At 44.3% G+C, this 23966-nt stretch overlaps 1 protein-coding gene across 1 annotated transcript; it reads right to left on the bottom strand.

Annotated features, from left to right (window-relative positions):
* Window positions 1–7119: 7119 nt before the first annotated feature.
* Window positions 7120–9620, bottom strand: LOC127323756 (protein FAR1-RELATED SEQUENCE 5-like). The gene is made up of 3 exons (XM_051351880.2): window positions 9535–9620; window positions 7249–9449; window positions 7120–7159 (listed from the first exon to the last, which is right to left on the bottom strand). The coding sequence occupies exons 2-3, from the start codon at window positions 9360–9362 to the stop codon at window positions 7120–7122; spliced, it is 2154 nt and encodes a 717-aa protein (XP_051207840.1). The 5' UTR covers window positions 9363–9449; window positions 9535–9620.
* Between the last annotated feature and the right edge of the window lie 14346 nt (window positions 9621–23966).

The raw sequence follows: 23966 nt of genomic DNA, 5'->3' as shown, positions 1-23966 counted from the left end.
TGACCAAACCACCATGGATTGGGCCAAGATTTGGCACACTTGTGAACCTTGTGATGTGAATCCTTGGTTGCTAAGTGTTTTCCCATTTTGGAGTTGGTGGCATGGTGGGCCCATGGTGTAGATGTGTCGAAAGAGGGGTTTTCGGACAAAAAGAGGGGGTAATTGATGAAAAATGACCAAACCACCATGGATTGGGCCAAGATTTGGCATACTTGTGAACCTTGTGATGTGAATCCTTGGTTGCTAAGTGTTTTCCCATTTTGGAGTTGGTGGCATGGTGGCCCCATGGTGTAGATGTGTCGAGAGAGGGGTTTTCGGACAAAAAGAGGGGGTAATTCATGAAAAATGACCAAACCACCATGGATTGGGCTAAGATTTGGCACACTTGTGAACCTTGTGATGTGAATCCTTGTGTATGAAACAATAAAATTGTATGAAACAATTTAAGGGATGCAACAAAAAAAATTCATAATATTTTTCATAATTTGTATGAAACAATAAAATTGTAACTTTCTTCATAAATGATAGATCTTAGTTTACAGACATAGATGTAATGTGCATGAAGTAAAATTTGGAAATTATTATTTGTAAAAACCAGAATGCAATTTGAAACTTTGCATTGAAAATAATAATTACAAATATGGGACGTAAATTGCATTATTATGAGTTGGGACAACTTAATGGGCTTTCGGCCCATTTAATGATTAATGAATGCGTTGACTGGTACATTACGTGCGAGTAGTGCGGGGTGATTGGGTAGAAATAGTGCAGGTCGTGGACTCGTTGACCTAGTTCTCAACCTCCATCTTCCCACGTCCGCCGCCCCCCACCTGAACCACCGTCCGCCGCCCCCGAGCTGAACCACCGTCCGGCACCCCGCACATCACCGACCCTCGAACGCACATCTCTGTGGCGGCCACCGTCGTCTGTGCATCGAGAACAAGATCTCTCCCGCGGCCACCGTGGGTCTCTGCTGCGGCCATCATCGTCTCTGCCGCGGACATCCTCGTATCTAGGGCGGCCACCGTCTCTGCCTCGACAAACGCAGGTATGCCGCGGCCACCATCATCTGTGACGCGACCATACTCTCTCTCACGGTCGCATCCTCCTCCCTCAACCCAAATTTCCTCACCACATGCGGTATAGATAGTCCTCATCACATGCAACACAAATGAACGATCCCGTTAGTCATGTATCTCCACGAAATCATGCATGTTTGTCTATGTAACTGAGTCGTTAATTGATTTGTATTTACCCAGCCTCAGCTACTTACGACTTGATTCATATTGCTAGCTTGCACTTCATATATGTTAGCAGACGGAATACATAATTGTTATCACATGAAGTTCATACATGTTAGCAGACGAAGTACAGATGTGTTTTCACAGGAAGTTCATATCTGATATGACATGAAGTTCAAATCTGTTATCACGTGAAGTTCGAATCTGCTGTCACATGATGTTGAAATCTGTTATGACGTAATTAAACCCCAGGGTATAGTGTATTAGTTTCATGTGATGCAGTTGTACAATTTTATTTCCTACCTCGTATTAATTTCATGTTGTTCAATTGGTCTGCAGGATGCAAGACCCGGATGGGGAGATTTTCTGTGACATAATTAGGTGGCAGAAAGTCGTAGCAGCAATGACCGACGAGCAACGAGACAAATTACGCACTTGTGCTGTTGGCCGATGCATGATCCAAATTCCATCTAGAAAGATACGGCCACTATTGGTCAAATACATGCTGCAGGTTTATGATGCGGAAAAGGGTAGGTTCATCATTGAACCTAGGGTGGGTGAAATATCGGCAACAAATAAGGATGTGGAATGCTTGCTAGGATTAGAGGATGAAGGCTTGTCGTCTGCAGATATTTTGGAAGAGGAAGGAGAAGAATGGAAAACAAACATACCTGATAGATTTCTTAGTAAAAAAACTGGTAATTTAGTCATGAAAGATATGATTGATGAAATCATTACGTCAAAAGCCACAAATGACGACTTCCTTCGAAGAGATGTCTTAATTTTTATAGGGACTGTCTTAGCTCCTACTTCGACGTATACGGTTTACAAGCCGTTCTATGCATTTGTGGAAACAATGTACAAGTTACACAACTTGAATTGGAACCAATTCACGCTTGCATATGTCATGGAGCAGATCAGCACTTGCCGGAGAGGAATATATGTTAGGCAGTGGCCGAAAGGCAATGTCGCGATTTTAGAGGTACATGTCCTTTAATGTTTTTTTTTGTATTTGTTGCAACATATACTAACTGTCCTTTATTTTTTTTTTTACATGTAGTACTTGTATTGGGAGAAAGTGCAACCTCTTGATGAGATAGCACTTTATGCTCGCATCTCTTCACGCCCACTTATGATCAACTGGACAGAAGCTGCTGTAGCCTTGAGAGATAGCTATGATCAAGATAATGGCCGGGGCAAAGGTATCCTTAAGGTAAGCATACGTATACCGGCCATTTCATTTATTATAGTTGTTTTGCATATAACTATGTACTGTCAAATATCGTACTGACATATTAAATTTGTGAATTTTAGATTGAAGATAACATCACAGAGGAATATAGGCGACACTATGGGAAGAAAACAGATGGAAACAAAAACATGGGTGCAAAAATTAAAAAACCCGGCCCGTCGTGGGAAATAAAGATGGAAACCACCATGAAGAGGATGATGCAGGATTTTAAGAGGGAGATAATGGAAGAACTACCAGAGAGATGCGCGAAGGTGATTAGGCCGAAATAATTATGAACAACAAAGTTCACCATGTATTTAATTATTATTGACATCCTAAAATTTGTTTCCTTGTTGCAGGATGTTGTCAAATTATTAAACAAATCAGGTGTTAGGTACAAGCCATTCGCAGAAACACTTTCAGATCAGTACTGTTATGACGAAGGCTGTGGATCTTACCTCAACGGAGTACCTGAACGGAAAGAATTTGTTTACGACAAAAAAAGTGACACCCGGAGTGTGTCATTACCTAAAGAAGATGTTGACAAGGTTAGTTTGACAACAAATAATGCAGATTAACATGCTTCCACTATTGTGAATATACAATCTACTGCTTACAATATACAATGTCTGTAATATTTTGGATATTTCACCTGCGTCACGTGCTTGTATGTTTCCTTTCCGTAGGTGTCGAAAGAGGACAATAAAGAAGAGGATTACATAACACCTGCAAGGACCAAGTGTGACTTCTTAGGGGATGGCACGCCAGACAATCCATGGCAAGTTGCTGAAGATTTTAAGGAGGCCTCTTCATCGGAGGTGCCATCAAATATTTTTGAACCTGCCCTCAAAAATATGAACAAAGAAGACGAACACAAAGAGGGTGCCTCAGAAGGATCAAAAAGCGTCAACAGTGCAACCGGGAAGAATGAAGATGTAAATGGAAAGAGGAAGCGAAAGCTCCCTCTTAAACTGCAGTATCCTTATATCATTGAGAATCGAACGAAACGACAACCTCGAAAAAAGCCAACTCCCGCAATAGGTACGCAACGGAATTTATGTAGTTAAATTTTTGATTACTAATCTGATACTAAACACAATGCATTTTGTGTGTACAGCTACTCCGTCCAGCAATGATGTTGAAATTCCGCAAGACTCTACTGCCTTAACAGCGGAACACATTGCAGCAGCAGAGATTTTTGTTCAACTCTGTTGCAAGAGTGAGGTAAATGGGAAAAAAATTATCTACAAAAATGATATTGGCGTCACGTTGACATCACAACGGCTTAAAGTGGTTCTAGACCATAAATGGTGTACAGATGATGTAAGTATATTGTCGATTTATTCAACTGTGCACATACTTTTAATGTATGAATTATGCACATGTATGTTTGTGTGTTAACTACACCAAACCTTTGTTTTTCAGGTTATCGATGCTTACATTGGAGATTTGTCTCGTCGTGTTGGGGATGATCGGTACTTATGTGCAGCGTGGAGGTCATCATTCCTGCTAGAAGCACATCGCAAGGGCCACAAAACAAAAAATAATAATAATAACGATGATCACCTAGCTGTAAGAACTGGAAGCATTCAACGAGTTATCGACGAATATTTTAGGCGGGAGAAGGTAAAGTATTCCATCAATATGACGAAATTTAGTAGTAATACTAATTTACATTGCATGTACTGACAATTTTTCCTGTGACACAGGCATATTTTCCAGTTAACATATCGAACAATCACTGGACTACCGTGATCATGCACACACCCAAGCAAGAATTCCAAGTTCTTGACTCATTATTTCCATTAAGTGTGACCATAGACACCGAGCTCTGCATGTTTCTTCTACTACATATTGTCTTCAAATTGCATGCGTACAGAAACATCTAATTATCTATATTTGTATAGAGACAACAAATTTCTGCTGACATCCAAGAGTACAACAAATCTACATCTGGATTTTTCCCTGATGTGATATCTTGGAATATAAAATCATATGATATGCCGCAGCAAAAAGATGGGTCAGTACATGCAAACTACAACTAAATACATATTACACTACTATTGCATGTACTAACTCAATGAACCGAATTAATTGTGCAGCAATTCATGTGGCTTATTTGTTCTTCAATGCATGGAACATTGGGATGGAGATAAATAGAATAAAGAAATATCACAGGTACTGATATTCTACATGGTGACCAAACACCTTTGTTCCGTGGTACATAAAATGAATAACCGATGCCTATTGTTTGCAGGAGATGATAAACGGATCAAGGAACCTCATTAACGCACAGATAGTTCTAGCAACTTCAAATCTGTTAGAGACGGTGAAAACGAAGGTTGTCCGGATCTCCAAGAGATTTACTAAGTAGATAAAGCAGCAGTGATCATAGGTTGGGTTTTAGTCCCGTAGAAGGTTTCCCAGCTTGTGTCAATCTCAGCTTCTGTGAATCTATATGTATGACATTTAAGTACGGTTGGCAAGTACTGTGATTGTGTGATTTTAAGTATTCATCTATATATTAAGCTACTAGTGTGATTGACCTACTAGTGTGATTGATCTATATATTAAGCTACTAGTGTGACACAAAAAGTATGTTACCAAAATTTCAACAGCACTTATATGACAAATATGCATCAACCATAGTAGCATCGACAGACCATCTGTAATGCAGCCTGGCCTTGCGCCCCAGTACCCTGTCCGATGGATCCGTTTCACATAAAAGTATGTTACCAAAATTTCAACAGCACATAACTTTAAAACGAGAAAATTACAAAAACCCACCACAATTGTGGCTAGGGTTTCAAAAAACCACCATCTTTCATATTTTTGACACACTAGCTATTGTAATGTACATACTGCTACATATTCAATCCATTATAACACATTGGTAAACAATGTAGCTACTAAACCATGCATTTCATAAGGAGTAACCAACACAACAGTTATTTCATACAACAACACTTAGTACTTGGTCCACACAGGAGATCTCTCCACACAGTGATACAACATACATAGTACTTGGTTCAGTTACACAAATCTCAGAGATAGAACATCTACTACATTTATTACATCAACATAGTGGCATGCTTCACTCCCAACTTGCACAAATCTCTTGTATGGCCTTCATCTTCTTCTGGTTTCTATCTCTAATATTGAAGAGATCTGCAACGTAATACTCCAGCTTCTTCTTCTCCTCCTTTAGAGTGGCAATCTGCAGCTCTGCCTTCTCCCTCATAACCTTCTCAAGTTCAGCAGCAGATTTTGCAACCATTGCTTCTTGCTCACTACTCAGGCTACCAAGTTGTTTATGCAGTTCAAGGTTTTTCTTTTCCAGCTCCCTCTTCTCAAGCACTAGCTGGTAATTGGCAGTAGCATACTCTACATTACCAGAGATTTTGGTTTCCTTTTCCTCCTCAAATGAATGCCACAACTGGAACAATGCATGTTTCAGAGATTGTGGCCACTCCTGATCCACCCAAAATACTGTCTCACAAATATTTTCCTGAAAATTATTTTTATTCCAAAATTTAGTACAAGTGTTGATGAAACAATGTGGCTCAAAACTATGGTGCTAAATATGACACAAGGTTTTCTATTGCTACATCCATCCACAACACAAGAACTGTCACAACATTTGCTCAATGCACAAGGATTTCTAAATGCACAAGATATTGAAGAGATGTTCCTACCTTGCATCCACAGCCCAAGAACCTCCGGCCCGTGTTCGTCCCCTCGAATGCCACATACTTGTGGCACGGCAAGTGATGGTGGCAGCGCTCCGGCCCAGCATGAACACCGGCTTAATCCGGGTCATACATGGTCTCTGGGACCTAAATCACAAGATAAAATGCAACTAATTCGAATACAACAGAGTAAATCAACTAATTCGCAAATTTTACCAAACCCTAACCCTAGCTCAACATGTACCCGAAACGTTGGGCTCAGATCGGCCCCATGTGCGAACTCAGAGAGCAGACTGTCTTGGCTGCTGCTCTCACCGTCGTTCCACGACGGCATGGCTGCGGCGGTGTTCCTGCGGCGGCGGACGTGCGACGGCGGCGGACGGGAGAAGGGGAGAAAAGAACAGACCAACCCAACGCACGGGCCGGCCGGGTCGTTTTGACCTGTCTCCGTTAACGGCCGTTAACGGCGACACTTGCCACGTCAGCTTGACTATGGACCCCACCTGTCAATTTGATGCTTAACCCGCTAAACCGAGCTCATTTCGCGAAGTGGTGGGTATCTGTCACGCTGTTAGATCAAACTGGTGGTTTTCTGTCAAAAATATGAAAGGCGGTGGTTTTTTGAAACCCTAGCCGCAATTGTGGTGGGTTTTTGTAATTATCTCCTTTAAAACCCATGTCACCATTCCAACTCCACCTTCATATAACAGATCTTTAAATAACATAACTTTAAAACCATGGTCTGCCAACAATTTGTATGCATCAAAATTGTGAAATATCATCAGCATCAATTAATGTAGTAATAGCACCATCAAAATATCAGTATCATAAAAAAATTTCAAATACAGCACATAATGAGCAATGACTACAGCTTCATATAGCCAATGACTACATAACACATATCGGCATGCCAACTGAAGCTTCATAATGTCGTGCCAAGTTCGTCCTTCAAAATAAGTCATTCATCATCCTGACCTCCAAACATATGCGCAACATGCCTGCAATTAACAAAACAGATGATAAAGTAAATAACTAAAGTTTAAAAGGATGCATAAATAATTGATCGCCAGCAAAAATTTATACTCACCTAGGATTCAGGTCACACTTCAAGCTACGTTTGGTGTGTCCAGCCTTTTTGCATCTGCTACATCGAATCCCCCTACCCCGCTCGTCATACGATAATGGCCTTCCATTCATTGTCACGGGTCCTTGTCCATCATCTCTACGCTTTCGTTTCTTAGGCGCACCTCGAGCAGCAACTTGAGCAGGGTCACCCAATTCATTTACATTAGTATTCAGCGAGTTTGTGGGACGGTTGGGTACATTATCATACTCCATCTTGTTTGAAATAATGTTAGCATAAAATGCCTTGGTCCGCTCGAACAACAGTGGATCTTTGTATGCAACTTGCAATGCTTCAGCTTGTAACACATTCAACTCCGTAAATCTTTGTCGCTCCTCCGCTACAGGAAAACCCCAATCATATAGATCGCTCGTGCGCCTCGCTGGCAAGCCACCCCTAGCTTGTTTAGAGAATCGCAGAAGAACTAAACAACCCGGTATTTCATCCAAATCCAGCACATCAAGTACATGCAGAATATGCTTGCAAGGAAGTCCCCTCCGGATCATCCTTCGACAGCTGCACTCTACTAATTTATCCGAGTTGGCCGGTTTATAGTCAACATAAAACTTTGCATGCTTTCTCTTTTTCCAAGCAACAACAAACTGCATCTCACCTTCTGTTCCCTTATACTGATCTATAACCTCAATGCCTTCTATTTTATATATCTCTTGCTGCAGTATATAAAAGTTTGCCGGAGTGAATACCTTTGCAGCAGCTCTCTCAATTCTCCTCAAATTGGTTACTGGTACAGGTGATGTCTGTGAACTGATGCAGTCATCTTTTGCCTCCGTCTCTCTAATGCGCACTATAGCATTCTCGTAGTGCAAAATCAAATCCACTAGTGTCATACCGTAGTCTAGGTGTAGGTGAAGACATGAGTTAAGACTTTCACTTCGCTGATTGCTTTTCATACCAAGCCAGAACCCCTCAGATAGGTACACCGCTGCCCATAATCTCCTCTTCTTGTACATTCTTTTCAGCCACGTTTGTGTTTTCTCCGTCTGCCATTTCTGGATAAAAGCGTGCCATCTTTCCTCGAATATATCCGGTGTGGTCGTGTAATACAACAGAGCCCGAAACTCACTCAACGACTTGAAACTTAGGTGCCGAGCCATGTTCTTTTCAATGTGCCATGAACAAATACGGTGCGACTGCTCCGGAAACACACTTCGAATAGCTCTAATCATCACACTATCGGCATCGGTGATTATTGACTTGGGTTTCTGCTGCAACATAGCTTTCAAAAAAGTCTTCAGTAACCATACATACGTGCGTTCCTTCTCATCTGATAAGATGGCACACGCAAAAACTGTCGTCCTCCGGTGATTGTTAATTCCAACAAACGGAACAAATGGCATACCATATCGGTTCATCTTATATGTACTATCGAACACAAGTACGTCTCCATAATCATTGTAATCCTGCCGGGACTGAGCATCACACCAGAACAAGCTTTTCAAATGACCTTTACTATCAACGTCGTACTCAAAAAAATAATCAGCAAACTTCTTCCTCCGGTTCTCCATCATGGCAATGGCTGAGCTAGCATCACCACCTGCAAGTAACTTTCTCTTCTCCCTGCAGCACATGTTGTACAAGTCCTTCCTCGTAAACCCAACAGTGGTGTACCGACCATACTTGCTGAGGAAGGTATCCATGATCACATGCTTCCTAACCCCAGCTGCTGCCAATGCTAATATCTCCGCTTTCTGGAAATCTTTTATCCTCCTATGTGACCATAAAAATGGGCTCTCGCTCGGTTCTGCACACTTATGACTGTGCTTGTAAACAAATTTTGCAACTCGCCAAACCCCCGAACCTCTATCAAGCTTCACATCCAACTCCACTTTACAATTGCAACGTGACAAAGGTCTCAACCTACGAGTGCGGTTGTCCATAGTCAGAAACTTGCTGTTACGTTTTCCTTCCCGAGAACACACAAACCGCCTTCTGCGAACTATTTTGTTAGCACCCTTAGTCTCTTTGAACTTGAACTTTCTTACACTGAATCCCTCTTGTCGAGCATATCCATTATAAAAAGTATAAGCAGCTGCCTCAGACACAAATGTCTTCTCCATTACTTCCCAGTAAAACTTTCTCTTATCTTCTGTATCACTCTCATCTTCATCCTCTGATCCATTCTTTTTCTTACCAACTGATTTCACCTGCATGCACAATTGGATAACATTTAAAACATTTTTTTAACGCCATGGCCGCGAGTCATACAACGAATAAATTCATAAATCTTACATGTCTTCTTCTAACAGGTTCTTCTATAGTCTCCAAGTCTGAATCACCGTAATAGTCGTAAGAAGAATTATCGCCAACTAAGACCTGACCAAACAAGAAATATTAACGACCATGTCACGACTATATAAAATGCATTGTTCAGTTATTAAATATAAATTAAACATACATATCACCTAATAAAATTAAAATGCATACCTCATCAACAAAACCACAGTACAATCTCTCGTCATCAGTTGGCTCCTCCACAACATCACTCTGAATCTAATGCATTTTAAACCATGTCAACATCAATTCACATTATCAGACATTCCATATTTTTATGCAATCACACAATTATTACTACAAACTCACATTATCAGTGTCAACATCTTCTTCTTGCTCTACATTATCATCTTCTACATCAACACCATCTGCATCCATCTATTAGCAAAAATAAGCACAATCAGTATTTAACTACTTACATGCAAGTACTAAATAAAACTAGTAGTTCCGTTTCACTCACACTTTCGTCGACATCATCGTCTCCAGAAGTTTGTTCATCTTCAGGAGGTGCATTATCGTTGGCAGACGAAATATTGAATTCCTCTTCATCTGTATTTCCGCTTTCGTACTCCATTGAACTTGCACTCAAATCTGAAACGTCCATCGCCTGTTCAAAGTAACAACCAAAATAAGTACATCTCAAAAAAGGAGCTCGAAACCCAAACCCTAACATCAACCAAATCATGAACATGCAATTACTTTTTACAATCAATTACCTACCACGAACCAACAATGATCCGCCAAACCCTAACGCCGCCTGTAGCAGCAGGAACAACCCGCGTGCGATCCTTGCCCAGCCTCCTCGTCGCCGGATCCACCTCCCGCCTCCACGTCCGACCTTGCCCAGCCTCCTCGTCGCAGGATCCGCTTCCCGCCTCCACGTCCGACCTTGCCCCAGACTCCTCGTCGCCGGATCCGCCTCCCGCCTCCACGTCCGACCTTGCCCAGACTCCTCGTCGCCGTGCGCTACGCCTTGCCGCCCCAACGTCGTCCTCCCTGCCGTCTCCCTCCCGATGGACAGAACCTTCCAAACCCTAACGAGGACCAGCTATGGCGCACACGAACGAAACCGCTACGCCTTGCCGTTCCCAACGTCGTCGTCCCTGCCGTCTCCCTCCCGATAGAACCTTCCAAACCCTAAGGAGAACCAGCAATGGCGCACACGCAAGGATTCAAATATTTTCCCCGTAACCACCGCCTATCGCCGGCATCAACTCCACCTGATCGACGTAATTTTCGGGTCCAACTCCGATTCTAATGCCGTGGGGCCGGCGGAAACCGTCTTCACCAAAGATACGTACAATATCTACGTGGCATCCGATCATCTATGTGGAAAATGACGTGGAGTATAATTATACGCGACTAATACGGCCCCACCGTCTCGAAAGGGTATCCCACCTGAACGTCGTTCACCAGGGGGGACACCGGAGCACACCCCATTGGTTCAGATAGGCAACGACTGATGCAAACAATGTAGCGAAGAATCTATTTACGTGCCTGCTGCTAGTGCTAGCTCTCCTCCCAAATGAGCACGAACTCCGACTAGGAGGGTAGATCATCCCTGTCTATTTCAGGCTCGTGCAAGAGCTCCGATGACGGGTGGTGTGCCAACCAGAGACCCTGATTTTCAGGCCAAGGGCAACATTGGCCTTGCAACATTTCGGAGAAGTTGATAGACACTTCATTCCATTAGGGGGAAGTTTCTGCTAGCAACGCCCTTCTTGGGTAGATATTAAGTGAGCTCCAAATGACCAAACTTTTTTTTTTCTTTCTGAGAAGGATGTTGAGTGGATGTTTGACATGCAATGTTGATCATAGAATGGTCCTTGTGGACCTTGTCTACCTGACAAAATTAAGGCCTTATTCTCCAAATGCTCTCATCAGTTGACCGTGTGGACCTCTCTTATCAGCAGAGGCCTGGATTCAGCAACTACAGAGGCCTCTCCTGCATCATGATTGTAAGCTGTCTCTCATAATAGAGGCCTCCTTTTGCTTTTCCAATGAGAATGATCAGTTCGTAGCTTTACCCCTTCGTTTTCGCTGATGCGGAATTCACGCTGGCAGGAAGTTTGTTTCCTGCGAAACATCATGAGTCTGTTCATGATACACACCGACATATACAGTTGTGTGGAGGTGTAGCTTGGGTGAACAATTGTATGACTGAACTAGAAAGACTACTACATGCGTGGCATGTCTGTGCACTGCATGTTGTCCGTCAGTGGGAATATTAAACTTCACTGTTGAAGTGATTCCTGTCTCTCTAATCATCAGCAGAACCACAGACAAGTTAGGATCTTGACTTCAGCAGGCATTGACCACAGCACATCTTCGCCACCAGTACAGCCTTGCAGAGCAGCGTACATTAATAGGGGATCAAGGGAACATGACCTGATCCAACGCGCTGGATGGCTCTTGTTAACTCTGCAACTCCTCCAGGCATTTCTTGAGGCAGGAGCACCTACCACTACCAGTCCCCACCCCCATATGCTGATGTCGGTGGAAATGATACCAAAACCAAAGGTAGGCGCCGATAGGTTTCCTTTCCTTGTCCAGATGCATTAGGTTTTTCGATAAAGGAGCTTAGCCCCAGCCTCTGCATCAATAGATGCACACGGCTTGCTTTATTAAAAAAACAAAGTATCAAGTCATAGTATATCCAAGAACCCTTATTACAATCACGGAAAAGTTAAGGTCGATACATGAATCAACCAGCTGAAAATACGGCAAATAGAGAAGCTATGCATTTGCTATTCTATTAAGATGCCGCCACCCAGTAGCCTGGAAAAAGAAGTCCTGAGCAACCACTAGCATCCGGTTGCATCCAATAACCATAGCCTCTCGCTGTTCCACTGGGAGGAGTAAAACCCATTGCTGAATTGAATGAGCAGCCCGCCGGATAACCTGCAAAAAATTAGTTCCATTTTGTTTGTTAAAGATAATATCATTTCTGGTTCTCCAAATAGCCCAACAAAGAGCTGAAACACCAATCCAGATGCATTAGGTGCATCCAGCATTTTAAAGTGTGAGCAAAATTAGACATGAGAAGATCTCTGACTGGCCTGAGTGTGGGTCGGCGGTTCTTTGCCCTGCAGCCTGCAGCGGCCATAATCGTCGCTGGGCGCGCGTGCTCAGCGCCACAACGATCGAGTAGTTCACTCCCTCCTCTCCCCTGGCATGTAATGTGGCGAGCACGGAGAACATTTTTATGCGGGAAATCGACAATAGAATGAAGAAAAGGCGCTGTCTACGTACTGCGCCTGTCCAACTGCTGAACATGATCTCAAAGGTTACGGCACGTAGCTCGCGATCATGGCGTGTGCTTTCCTGCTTTGATTAAAGTGAGGAGGCATCATAGTTTTGCAATTTTGGATACATCCGGTAATCAGCCAGTAAAAGAAAGCACCGGAACTTTCTCGGTGTCCGGAAGACTGCAGCCCAATCATACAGATGGAGTACTTGCATAGTTCAGTGCGGACGTAGCTTGCCTGTCCCTCGGCTTCCTCTCATCGGCGCTCCAGGGCATGTATCGAGCATCAGATGACCCTCCGTAGGATGTAAACAGATTAGATCGGATAGAGTATTTTTATTTCTATATTATTTATTATATTTTTGTAGAAAATTTATATTAGAGCGCATAATGACCGGATGCGAATGCAAATATGGATTATATAAGATTGTGAATATTGAGCGGATTTGGGGCAGACTTGGATCAAAAGCGGACAATTAAGCAAATATACACATAAAATTAGAAGGATATTTTTATGTAAAAAATATGAGGAGAAAATGTGTAACAGTAGATTATGGCCAAACCTGCACACTAGTTCGTTCAACAAATCAAGTTGCGTGCTAGTAGCAAAAATAGTTTGAGCCAATGAATTAACCATGTTTTCTAGATTAATGTGGTAACTTATTTTATCGGATTATCATCTTTGATGACCTCCGATAATCCAAAAAGAATATGGGATAATCCATACCCATCGGATATTATTAATACCGTATGCGCTATCGTATCCACTGGTTATCTTCTTAACATTTATTTACATTCGCATCTATATCCAACGAATTTCTAAAAGTGCGTACTATGTTCTTGAAAACGGATGTGAGTATAGATTTGAAGCGGAAATTATCCATACCATTAACACCCTACTCTCGGGACCGTGACATCCCAACAAAATCGAACGAATTTATTAGCCCATGCGATAGAACGGGTCAAGAAAAAAATACACACAAGGCTTAAAATTCAACGGGCGAAATGGATTGTCAATCAGCCTGCAAGTGCAACCACCTGAGGGTGTCCCGCCAAAGTACAAATGTGCCTGCATGAGTTATGCGGGCTTACACGGGCAGCTTGCAGAAGCTACTCCCTCCATACCGGTTTATAGGCCCATTACGTGTTTCAAGAAAAACTTTGACCTTTAATTTGGTCAACCAAATATAATTTATATGTCTCAAAAATTATACCATTGGAATCGTATGCAAAAGAAGTTTTCAACGGTATAACTTTTGTGGTAAACATTTCATATCTTGTTGACCGAATTAATGATCAAAGTTCTTCTCAAATCTCGAAATGTGCTTATAAACCGGTATGGAGGGAGTACACAACTTGCCGGCCGCGACGCCTGCATTGCCCGCGTAAGCTACAAGCTACAGGCAGAATACCGGGCATCCCACATAAACTACACAGCCTATAGGCAGAATGAAGTGTTGTTCGACGCCGGTGCCTTGTTCTTGCAAGACCATGGCCTCGTTTCCAATCTCTGGATGGCTGCTCCCTATATACATCACCACATCCACTGTAATCCCCTCTGGCTGCCTCCGTTTCTCCCGTCGCTGCGGCTGAATGCATGAAGATGTTGTATTTGTCGCCCATGATGGCCCGGTGTTAGACAAATATGTCACGTGGAGTTTTTATTTGTATGATCTTCTACTTATGATTAGGATTGTAATATTTGTTCATATATACATGCAATGGAAAATATCCAAGTATAGTCAATCTTCTCACATGGTATCAGCAAAAAATCTTGAAATCACTTATGCTCCTCCTCCTCTCCCTAATCACGCCGCCTCCGGCCACTGGCCGGCCGCCGCCCTCGTCCCTCTCTACTCTTCCTCCATGGCGCACATGCAGCAGCCTGGCGCTGCGCCCTCTGTGCCACCGGCCTCCTACCTCGCTCATGTCGGCGACCCCCGCGGCGGTCACGTCTCCAACGCTGCCACGTACGGTGTCGCCTCCTACGGTTAGGTCTACTACACTCGCAACATCCTCCATGACGCCCCCTCCGCGCCACCAGCCTCCTACCTCACCCACGGCCATACGTACGGCGCCGCTCCTTACGGCTAGGTCTACTACACCAGCGTCGTCCCCCACAGTGCCTCTTCTACGCTCCCCAGGTCAGCACCATCACGGGACCCTAACGGCCTCGCACAGTCCTTCACCAACATGATGCAGGCAGCATCCCTCTCCTTTGGCATGGGTCATGGACAGCGGCGTGACCGCTCACCTCTCAAACGACGCCACTATCATCTCCTCTCCTCTCTTTCTTCACACCCTATATACAGTCATGTCACTGTCGGAGAGGGTTCCCCATCCCCGTCTCTACTAACTGACATGCCTCTCTTCCATCTTTTTTCCTAACCAGCCTCCTCATCTCCGACACGTCTTAGTCGCACCAAACATCATACAAAACCTCATCTCTGTTCATCAATCTACCACTAATAATAGTTGTTTTGTTGCTTTTGACCCTGTTGGTTTTACTGTGAGGGAGCATATTTCCAGACGCGTGCTTCTTCGGTGCGGGGCAGCTCTATTCTTTTTCGCTACCGCCACCGCCTCGTGCACTCGCTGCGGCAACCACCCACTCCCATGATGTTTGGCACCGTCGCCTCGGTCACCCAGGACATGACTCTTATCGTCGCCTCTCCCAGCATATTTCACTTCCTTGTCCCAAACAAATAAACGAAAGTACTTCGTGTCATGCGTGGGTGTCAGCTAAGACGCCACGTCCACTTGCCTTTTTCTTCCACCGCCACTAATACTACTCGCCCATTTGAGTTAATTCATTATGATCTTTGGACATCACCAATCTTAAGTATTTCTAGCAATAAATATTTTCCAGTTATTCTTGATGATTTTACACATTTTCTATGGATTGTTCCTCTACTCCAAAAGCCCGAAGGTTACGCCGCGCTTCTTCTTTTCGCGCATTTTCCCATCCATAGCTTCATCTGTGATGCGGGGTGGCCTTTGGAAACCTCCTCCTCAAGACCGTCAAGCCCTCCTCGTGGTCCAATGACACGAGCTCGGGCAAAGGCCATACATCAAGAGGTGAACTCGTTCCTCTCCACACTTACCTTGAACTCTCCCTTGGATGGAATGCTACCTCATGCCGACATGCTTTGTGTTATTAGGTACAAGGAGCATCAAGATCCCGGCAAGGAGGACACCCCATGGACAAGAGAAGGAGAGAAGCAGCTGGACGTGAAGATGGGAATGGAGCTGGACGCGACGTCATCCGAAGCCCGCGGAGGAAGGGAGGGAGCCAGCCGGTCCAGGACCCGGTTGACCGGCCTCACAACCGGACCACCCGGTCCCAGGCCCGGTCAACCAGGCGACACGCCGGATGCACCTCGGCGTCAACCGGGCGTCGCACCAGGGCCAACCGGAAGGACATTTGCGACGTTTCCGGTTGGCGCCCGGTCACATGCCCGGTTTGGACCGGCCTGTCCGGTCACAAGCCCGGTCGGACCGGCCCACGGACCGGCCTGCGCGAACTGACTCGACCCGACCGGCCCGAGTCGACCCCACCTCGTACCTGTTCGACCCATGACGCCTTGTAGACCTATATAAGCACTTGTGATGCCTTTTTTCTCCTTAGACTTAATTTGAGCTTAAACACTACTTTGAGCTTTGTCTCCCTAGGGTTAGCATAGCATCCCTTTGTAATCAAGGCACTCTTGTTGTGGATTTGGATATTTGTGAGTGAGATTCTAGTGCAACCCACTTTCTCTCCCTCACCAAACTCCGTCTCCAACCCCAATCTCTCACCGGGAATTCTACCTTCGCGTCTCTTCCGGGTGATTCTATTGGCGTGGTCCATCGAGCCACGGGGGTAAGTGTCGACTGTATCGGGTTGTTTGCATGTGTTCTTCCCGTGTCCTTCTCGTGTTCTTCGTGTTCTTCGTCTTCCCCACCTTTTCCCCTTGGATTTCGGGTCAATCACGAGATCAGGCCAAACCCTAGATCTCAGATCTCATCATATGGTATCAGCAGCTTTTGGTTACCGCGATTTTGACCCTCCACCCACCCAATTTCGTTTCTAGAAATTTTTTCCAAAAAATCCCCAAAAATAGCCCTATATTGCCTTTTGACGGATCTGCAATCTGGTTGCGTTTTGAGTGGTTTTGGTCCGTGGATTCGGTGTTGTTGTGCTTGATCTACTATTTCCCCAACTTTTAGCCTCCAATTCCATCGTTTCCCTTTGATTTGATCTTTTGGTTTTGGTTTGGGGAAGAACAAGGGAGAGAAACGCGACGATCCGGTTGAGCAGCCGGTCGACCGGCCCCCAGACCGGACCAGCCGGCCCAGCACCCGGCCGACCTGGCGCCAAACCGGACAGGCCGGCCCAGAGACCGATCCAACCGGCCCCCAGACCGGGCACCACTCCGCGCCCCCCTTCGAGCTCGATTTTCAGCTAACACCACCACCACCACCAACATCGCAGGTATAACTTGCAGTTTTCCCTTGTAGCCTTCTTCCTTTTGCGATCTATCCTATCGAGCATTGCTTATTTCGTGTTGCGAGACATTGCACGCGGCCCCGATTGTGAGGTGTGTGTGTAGTGTGGAGTAAAGCTTCTAAGCAAACACTCGTGTGGCAAGATAGAAAAAGCAAGGATAACGCTAACATAGTGCGAGAAAAGGCCGCAAAAACACAAAAAGAGTGCAAGTCGCACCATACATACAAAAGAGTACAAGTGCCACCATAGATACAAAAGAGTGCAAGTGCCACCGTATACAAAAGAGTCACAAGCTTTTAAGCAAAAGAGAGAAGAGAAGAGAGGCCGCGTGTGAATCTTGTTGTCTCTCCGTTGCAACCAAAGCTTTGCCTCTCCTTGTGTTAGTGTGACACCTAGCACCCTTACATACACTTTTCCGCTCAATTTTGGTTGCACTAACCCCGCTTATCCCGTGTGTGCATTCCACAACTTTTCCGTGTTTATAGTGATCTTCACCTTGACATTTGAATTTTTGGACCTCACCCACTTTTAACAACATACTTGATTTCGGATTTCGTCTTTTGGTTTTCCACCATACTCACCTAACACCATATTTGCTAGCTTTTGCGTGTGGCTTTGCGTGTGTACCCGATACATTTGGTCTTGCTCTTGGCTTGGTTGGTCGCCTCAATACTATCTCGCCAAGGTAAGAGTGCGAGGTAGTCTTCTTCCACTAACATACACAACATAGTTCTTGTCTTGCCATCATGGATAGGAGCGGAGATGAACCAAGGGATGGAGAAGTCCTCCGCAACACCGAGAGGTTGGCTACCCAACACAACCTATGGACGCAACGCCAAGAGTTCAAGGAGCAACTCACCTTATTCGAGACACGCATCGACGAGCAATACGACGAAGTGGCACACAACTTCTCCGTTGTGAACCAAGACTCGGCTCTACTTTGTGAAGCTACGGACAACTTGAATGGCCAAATGGCGGCTAATGATGCGAACATGGAGAGGCGCATGGATATCCTCGAGCGCGCCATCACCAACTTGGGTCGTCATCACCGACACCGCTCTACTTCGTCATCATCAAGCTCGTCACAAGATTACTACTCTCATGGTCGCCATTCGTCCTCAAGCTCCACCTCAAGGCATGAAGACCATCATCAACCTCGTCGCCCACATGCTCTTCATGAAGACTCTCGCTCCAACTATAGGCGAGGCGAATTCCATCGCCATGCTCGCCCACATGAACGTCCTCCACAAGACCAAGTCCTACACCAAGATCGTCATCAAGTGGATCGCCATGCCCACCATGGGAGTGACGACCAACCCCAAGACCAAGGTCATCAAGATCAACCTTGGCGAGATATCCGACATCATCCTCGCCATGACCAACGTGGAAGAGGAGATCCACAACATGATCAAGATGAAAGGGTCAATAATGAGCATCGTCAACAACCTCGACAAGATCTTCAACAACATCATCATCGCGAACCAAGTGAAGCTAGTGTTCAACCTCAACGCCAACCCAATGCTATGGTTGGTCGTGGAAGACCTCCTATACCACCTCAAGCCGCAAGAGATGAAGGCATCCGTCCTCGACGAAGAAATTTGGAGGATGAAGAGAACATGTTTGGAAGGCTCAAGTTCTGAAGGAGATATGCCCTAGAGGCAATAATAAAGTGGTTATTATTTATATCTCTATGTTTATGATAAATGTTTATATGTCATGCTATAATTGTATTAACCGAAACATTAGTACATGTGTGATATGTAGACAACAAGAAGTCCCTAGTATGCCTCTTAAACTAGCTTGTTGATTAATGGATGATTAGTTTCATAATCATGAACATTGGATGTTATTAATAACAAGGTTATATCATTATATGAATGATGTAATGGACACACCCAATTAAGCGTAGCATAAGATCTCGTCATTAAGTTATTTGCTATAAGCTTTCGATACATAGTTACCTAATCCTTATGACCATGAGATCATGTAAATCACTTATACCGGAAAGGTACTTTGATTACATCAAACGCCACTACGTAAATGGGTGGTAATAAAGGTGGGATTAAGTATCCGGAAAGTATGAGTTGAGGCATATGGATCAATAGTGGGATTTGTCCATCCCGATGACGGATAGATATACTCTGGGCCCTCTCGGTGGAATGTCGTCTAATGTCTTGCAAGCATATGAATAAGTTCATAAGAGACCACATACCACGGTACGAGTAAAGAGTACTTGTCAAGAGACGAGGTTGAACAAGGTATAGAGTGATACCGAAGATCAAACCTCGGACAAGTAAAATATCGCGTGACAAAGGGAATTGGTATCGTATGTGAATGGTTCATTCGATCACTAAAGTCATCGTTGAATATGTGGGAGCCATTATGGATCTCCAGATCCCGCTATTGGTTATTGGTCGGAGTGAGTACTCAACCATGTCCGCATAGTTCACGAACCGTAGGGTGACACACTTAAAGTTGGATGTTGAAATGGTAGAACTTGAATATGGAATGGAGTTCGAATATTTGTTCGGAGTCCCGGATCAGATCCCGGACATCACGAGGAGTTCCGGAATGGTCCGGAGAATAAGATTCATATATAGGATGTCATTTTATGTGAATTAAAATGACGCGGAAGGTTCTATGGAAGGTTCTAGAAGGTTCTAGAAAAGTCCGGAAGAAACCACCAAGGAAGGTGGAGTCCAAGTGGGACTCCACCTCCATGGCCGGCCAACCCTAGTGGGGGAGGAGTCCCAAGTGGACTCCCCCTTAGGGGGGCGGCCACCCCCCGATATGGAAGGGGGGAATCCCACCCCAAGTGGGATTCCCACCCTAGGTAGGTTTCCTTTTCATATGGAAGGTTTTGGTTTCGGGTCTTATTCGAAGACTTGGAGTCCAACACTTGGGGTTCCACCTATATAATGAGGGGCCAAGGGAGGGGGCCGGCCCCACCCAAGACCACAAGCTGGCCGCCCCATTGAAGTGGCCGGCCACCCCTCCCAAACCCTAGCCGCCCCCTTCTCCTCCATATCTCCCGCGTAGCTTTAGCGAAGCTCCGCCGGAGTTCTCCACCGCCACCGGCACCACGCCATCGTGTTGTCGGATTCAAGAGGAGCTACTACTTCCGCTGCCCACTGGAACGGGAGGTGGACGTCGTCTTCATCAGCAACCGAACGTGTGACCGAGTACGGAGGTGCTGCCCGTTCGTGGCGCCGGAAGCGATCGTGATCAAGATCTTCTACGCGCTTTTGCAAGCGGCAAGTGAACGTCTACCGCAGCAACAAGAGCCTCATCTTGTAGGATTTGGAATCTCTTCAAGGGTGAGACTCGATACCCCCTCGTTGCTACCGTCTTCTAGATTGCATCTTGGCTTGGATTGCGTGTTCGCGGTAGGAACTTTTTTGTTTTCTATGCAACGTTATCCTACAGTGGTATCAGAGCCGTGTCTATGCATAGATGGTTGCACGATTAGAACACAATGGTTTGTGGGTGTTGATGCTCTTGTTATCTTTAGTTTGAGTACTTTGCATCTTCGTGGCATAGTGGGATGAAGCGGCTCGGACTAACTTTACATGACCGCGTTCATGAGACTTGTTCCTCGTTCGACATGCAACTTGTATTGCATAAGAGGCTTTGCGGGTGTCTGTCTCTCCTACTATAGTGAAGATTCAATTTACTCTTCTATTGAAAACATTAGTATCAATGTTGTGGTTCATGTTCGTAGGTAGATTAGATCTCTCTCTCGAAAACCCTAAACCACGTAAAATATGCAAACCAAATTAGAGACGTCTAACTTGTTTTTGCAGGGTTTGGTGATGTGATATGGCCATAATGTGATGATGAATATGTATGAGATGATCATTATTGTATTGTGGCAACCGGCAGGAGCCTTATGGTTGTCTTTAGATTTCATGTTGAGTAGTATTTCAAAGTAGTTGTAATAGTTGCTACATGGAGGACAATCATGAAGATGGCGCCATTGACCTTGACGCTACGCCGACGATGATGGAGATCATACCCGAAGATGATGGAGATCATGTCCGTGCTTTGGATATGAAGATCAAAGGCGCAAAGACAAAAGGGCCATATCATATCACATATGAACTGCATGTGATGTTAATCCTATTATGCATCTTATTTTGCTTAGATCGCGACGGTAGCATTATAAGATGATCCCTCACTAAAATCTCAAGATAATAAAGTGTTCATCCTTAGTAGCACCGTTGCCAAGACTTGTCGTTTCGAAGCATCTCGTGATGATCGGGTGTGATAGAATCAACAAGTGCATACAACGGGTGCAAGACAGTTTTGCACATGCGGATACTAAGGTGGCCTTGACGAGCCTAGCATGTACAGACATGGTCTCGGAACACGTGATACCGAAAGGTAGAGCATGAATCATATGGTTGATATGATGAACACTTTGAGTGTTCGCCATTGAAATAACACCTTGTCTCGTGATGATCGGACATAGGTGCGGTGGATTTGGTTCGTGTGATCACTAAGACAATGCGAGGGATATTGTTTTGAGTGGGAGTTCACCTAGATTTTTAATTATGTTGAATTAAAATTTGAACTCAATTTGTCATAAACTTAGTCTAAACTTTTGCAAATATATGTGTTAGAGATGGCGTCCCCAATCAATTTTAACCAGTTCCTAGAGAAACGGTAGCAACTTCACCGACTGGTTCCATCATGTGAGGATCTTCCTCTCTGGCGGAAATCTGCAATATGTGCTTGATGCACCGCTAGGTGACCCTCCTGCAGAAACTGAAACCGATGAAGTAAAAGCTGTTTACGAGACTCGGAAAACTCGGTACTCTCAAGTTCAGTGTGCCATCCTGTGCGATGCAGGAATCCTATCTTAAAAAACGATTTGAGAACCACGATCCTCATGAGTTGATGAATGAGCTGAAAGCTATATTCGAGACTCATGCGGCCGTGGAATGCTATGAAGCATCGAAACATTTCTTCAGCTGTATGATGGAAGAAGGCAGCTCCGTTAGTGAGCACATGCTCGCCATGACCGGGCATGCGAAGAAACTCAGTGACTTGGGAATAGTGATTCCTAACAGACTGGGGATTAATCGTGTCCTTCAATCACTGCCACCAAGTTACAAGAACTTTGTGATGAACTACAATATGCAGAACATGAACAAGGAGTTACCTGAACTCTTTGGCATGCTAAAAGCTGCTGAGATTGAGATCAAGAAAGAGCACCAAGTGTTGATGGTCAACAAGACCACCAGTTTCAAGAAACAGGGCAAATCTAAGGGAAAATTCAAGAAGGGTGGCAAGAAAGCTGCCACGCCTCCTATGAAACCTAAGAACGGCCCTAAGCCTGATGTTGAGTGCTATTACTGCAAGGAGAAGGGACACTGGAAGCGTAATTGCTCCAAGTATCTGGCTGATCTGAAGAGTGGCCTTGTCAAGAAGAAGAAAGAAGGTATATCTGATATACATGTTATAGATGTTTATCTCACTGGTTCTCGTTCTAGTACAGGTATTTGATACTGGTTCGGTTGCTCATATTTGTAACTCGAAACAGGAACTAAAGAATAAACGAAGACTACTGAAAGATGAAGTGACGATGCGCATTGGAAATGGATCCAAAGTCGATGTGATCGCTGTCGGCACACTTCCTCTACATCTACCTTCGGGATTAGTTTTAAGCCTAAATAATTGTTATTTTGTACCCGCGTTGAGCATGAACATTATATCTGGATCTTGTTTAATGCAAGACGGTTATTCATTCAAGTCTGAGAATAATGGTTGTTCTATTTTTATGAATAATATCTTTTATGGTCGAGCACCACAAAAGAATGGCTTATTTCTGTTAGATCTCGATAGTAGTGATACGCATATACATAACATTGATGCTAAGCGAATTAAATTGAATGATAATTCTACTTATATGTGGCACTGTCGTCTTGGTCATATTGGAGTGAAACGCATGAAGAAACTCCATACTGATGGATTACTTGAATCACTTGACTTTGAGTCACTTGATAGATGCGAAGCATGTCTGATGGGAAAAATGACTAAGACTCCATTTTTACGGTATGATGGAGCGAGCTGCGACTTATTGGAAATCATACATACCGATGTGTGCGGACCAATGAGCGTAGCATCGCGCGGTGGTTATCGTTATGTTCTAACCTTCACAGATGATCTGAGTAGATATGGGTATATCTATTTCATGAAACATAAATCCGAAACTTTCGAGAAGTTTAAGGAATTTCAAAGTGAAGTAGAAAATCAACGTAACAAGAAGATTAAATTTCTACGATCTGATCGTGGAGGTGAATATCTGAGTTATGAGTTTGGCATGCATTTAAAGAAATGTGGAATACTTTCACAATTGACACCGCCAGGAACACCTCAACGAAACGGTGTGTCCGAACATCGTAATCGAACTCTCTTAGATATGGTTCATTCTATGATGTCTCTTACTGATTTGCCGTTATCATTTTGGAGTTATGCATTAGAGACAGCCGCATTCACTTTAAATAGAGCACCATCAAAATCCGTAGAAACGACACCGTATGAATTATGGTTTAATAAGAAACCTAAGCTGTCGTTCCTGAAAGTTTGGGGTTGCGAAGCCTATGTAAATAAGTTACAACCGGACAAGCTAGAACCCAAAGCGGAGAAATG

Source organism: Lolium perenne, chromosome 7 (genome assembly GCF_019359855.2).
Source record: "Lolium perenne isolate Kyuss_39 chromosome 7, Kyuss_2.0, whole genome shotgun sequence".
Taxonomy (NCBI): Eukaryota; Viridiplantae; Streptophyta; class Magnoliopsida; order Poales; family Poaceae; genus Lolium; species Lolium perenne.
The sequence above is the reverse complement of the archived record's forward strand: the minus strand, read 5'-3'. Positions and strand labels throughout refer to the sequence as shown.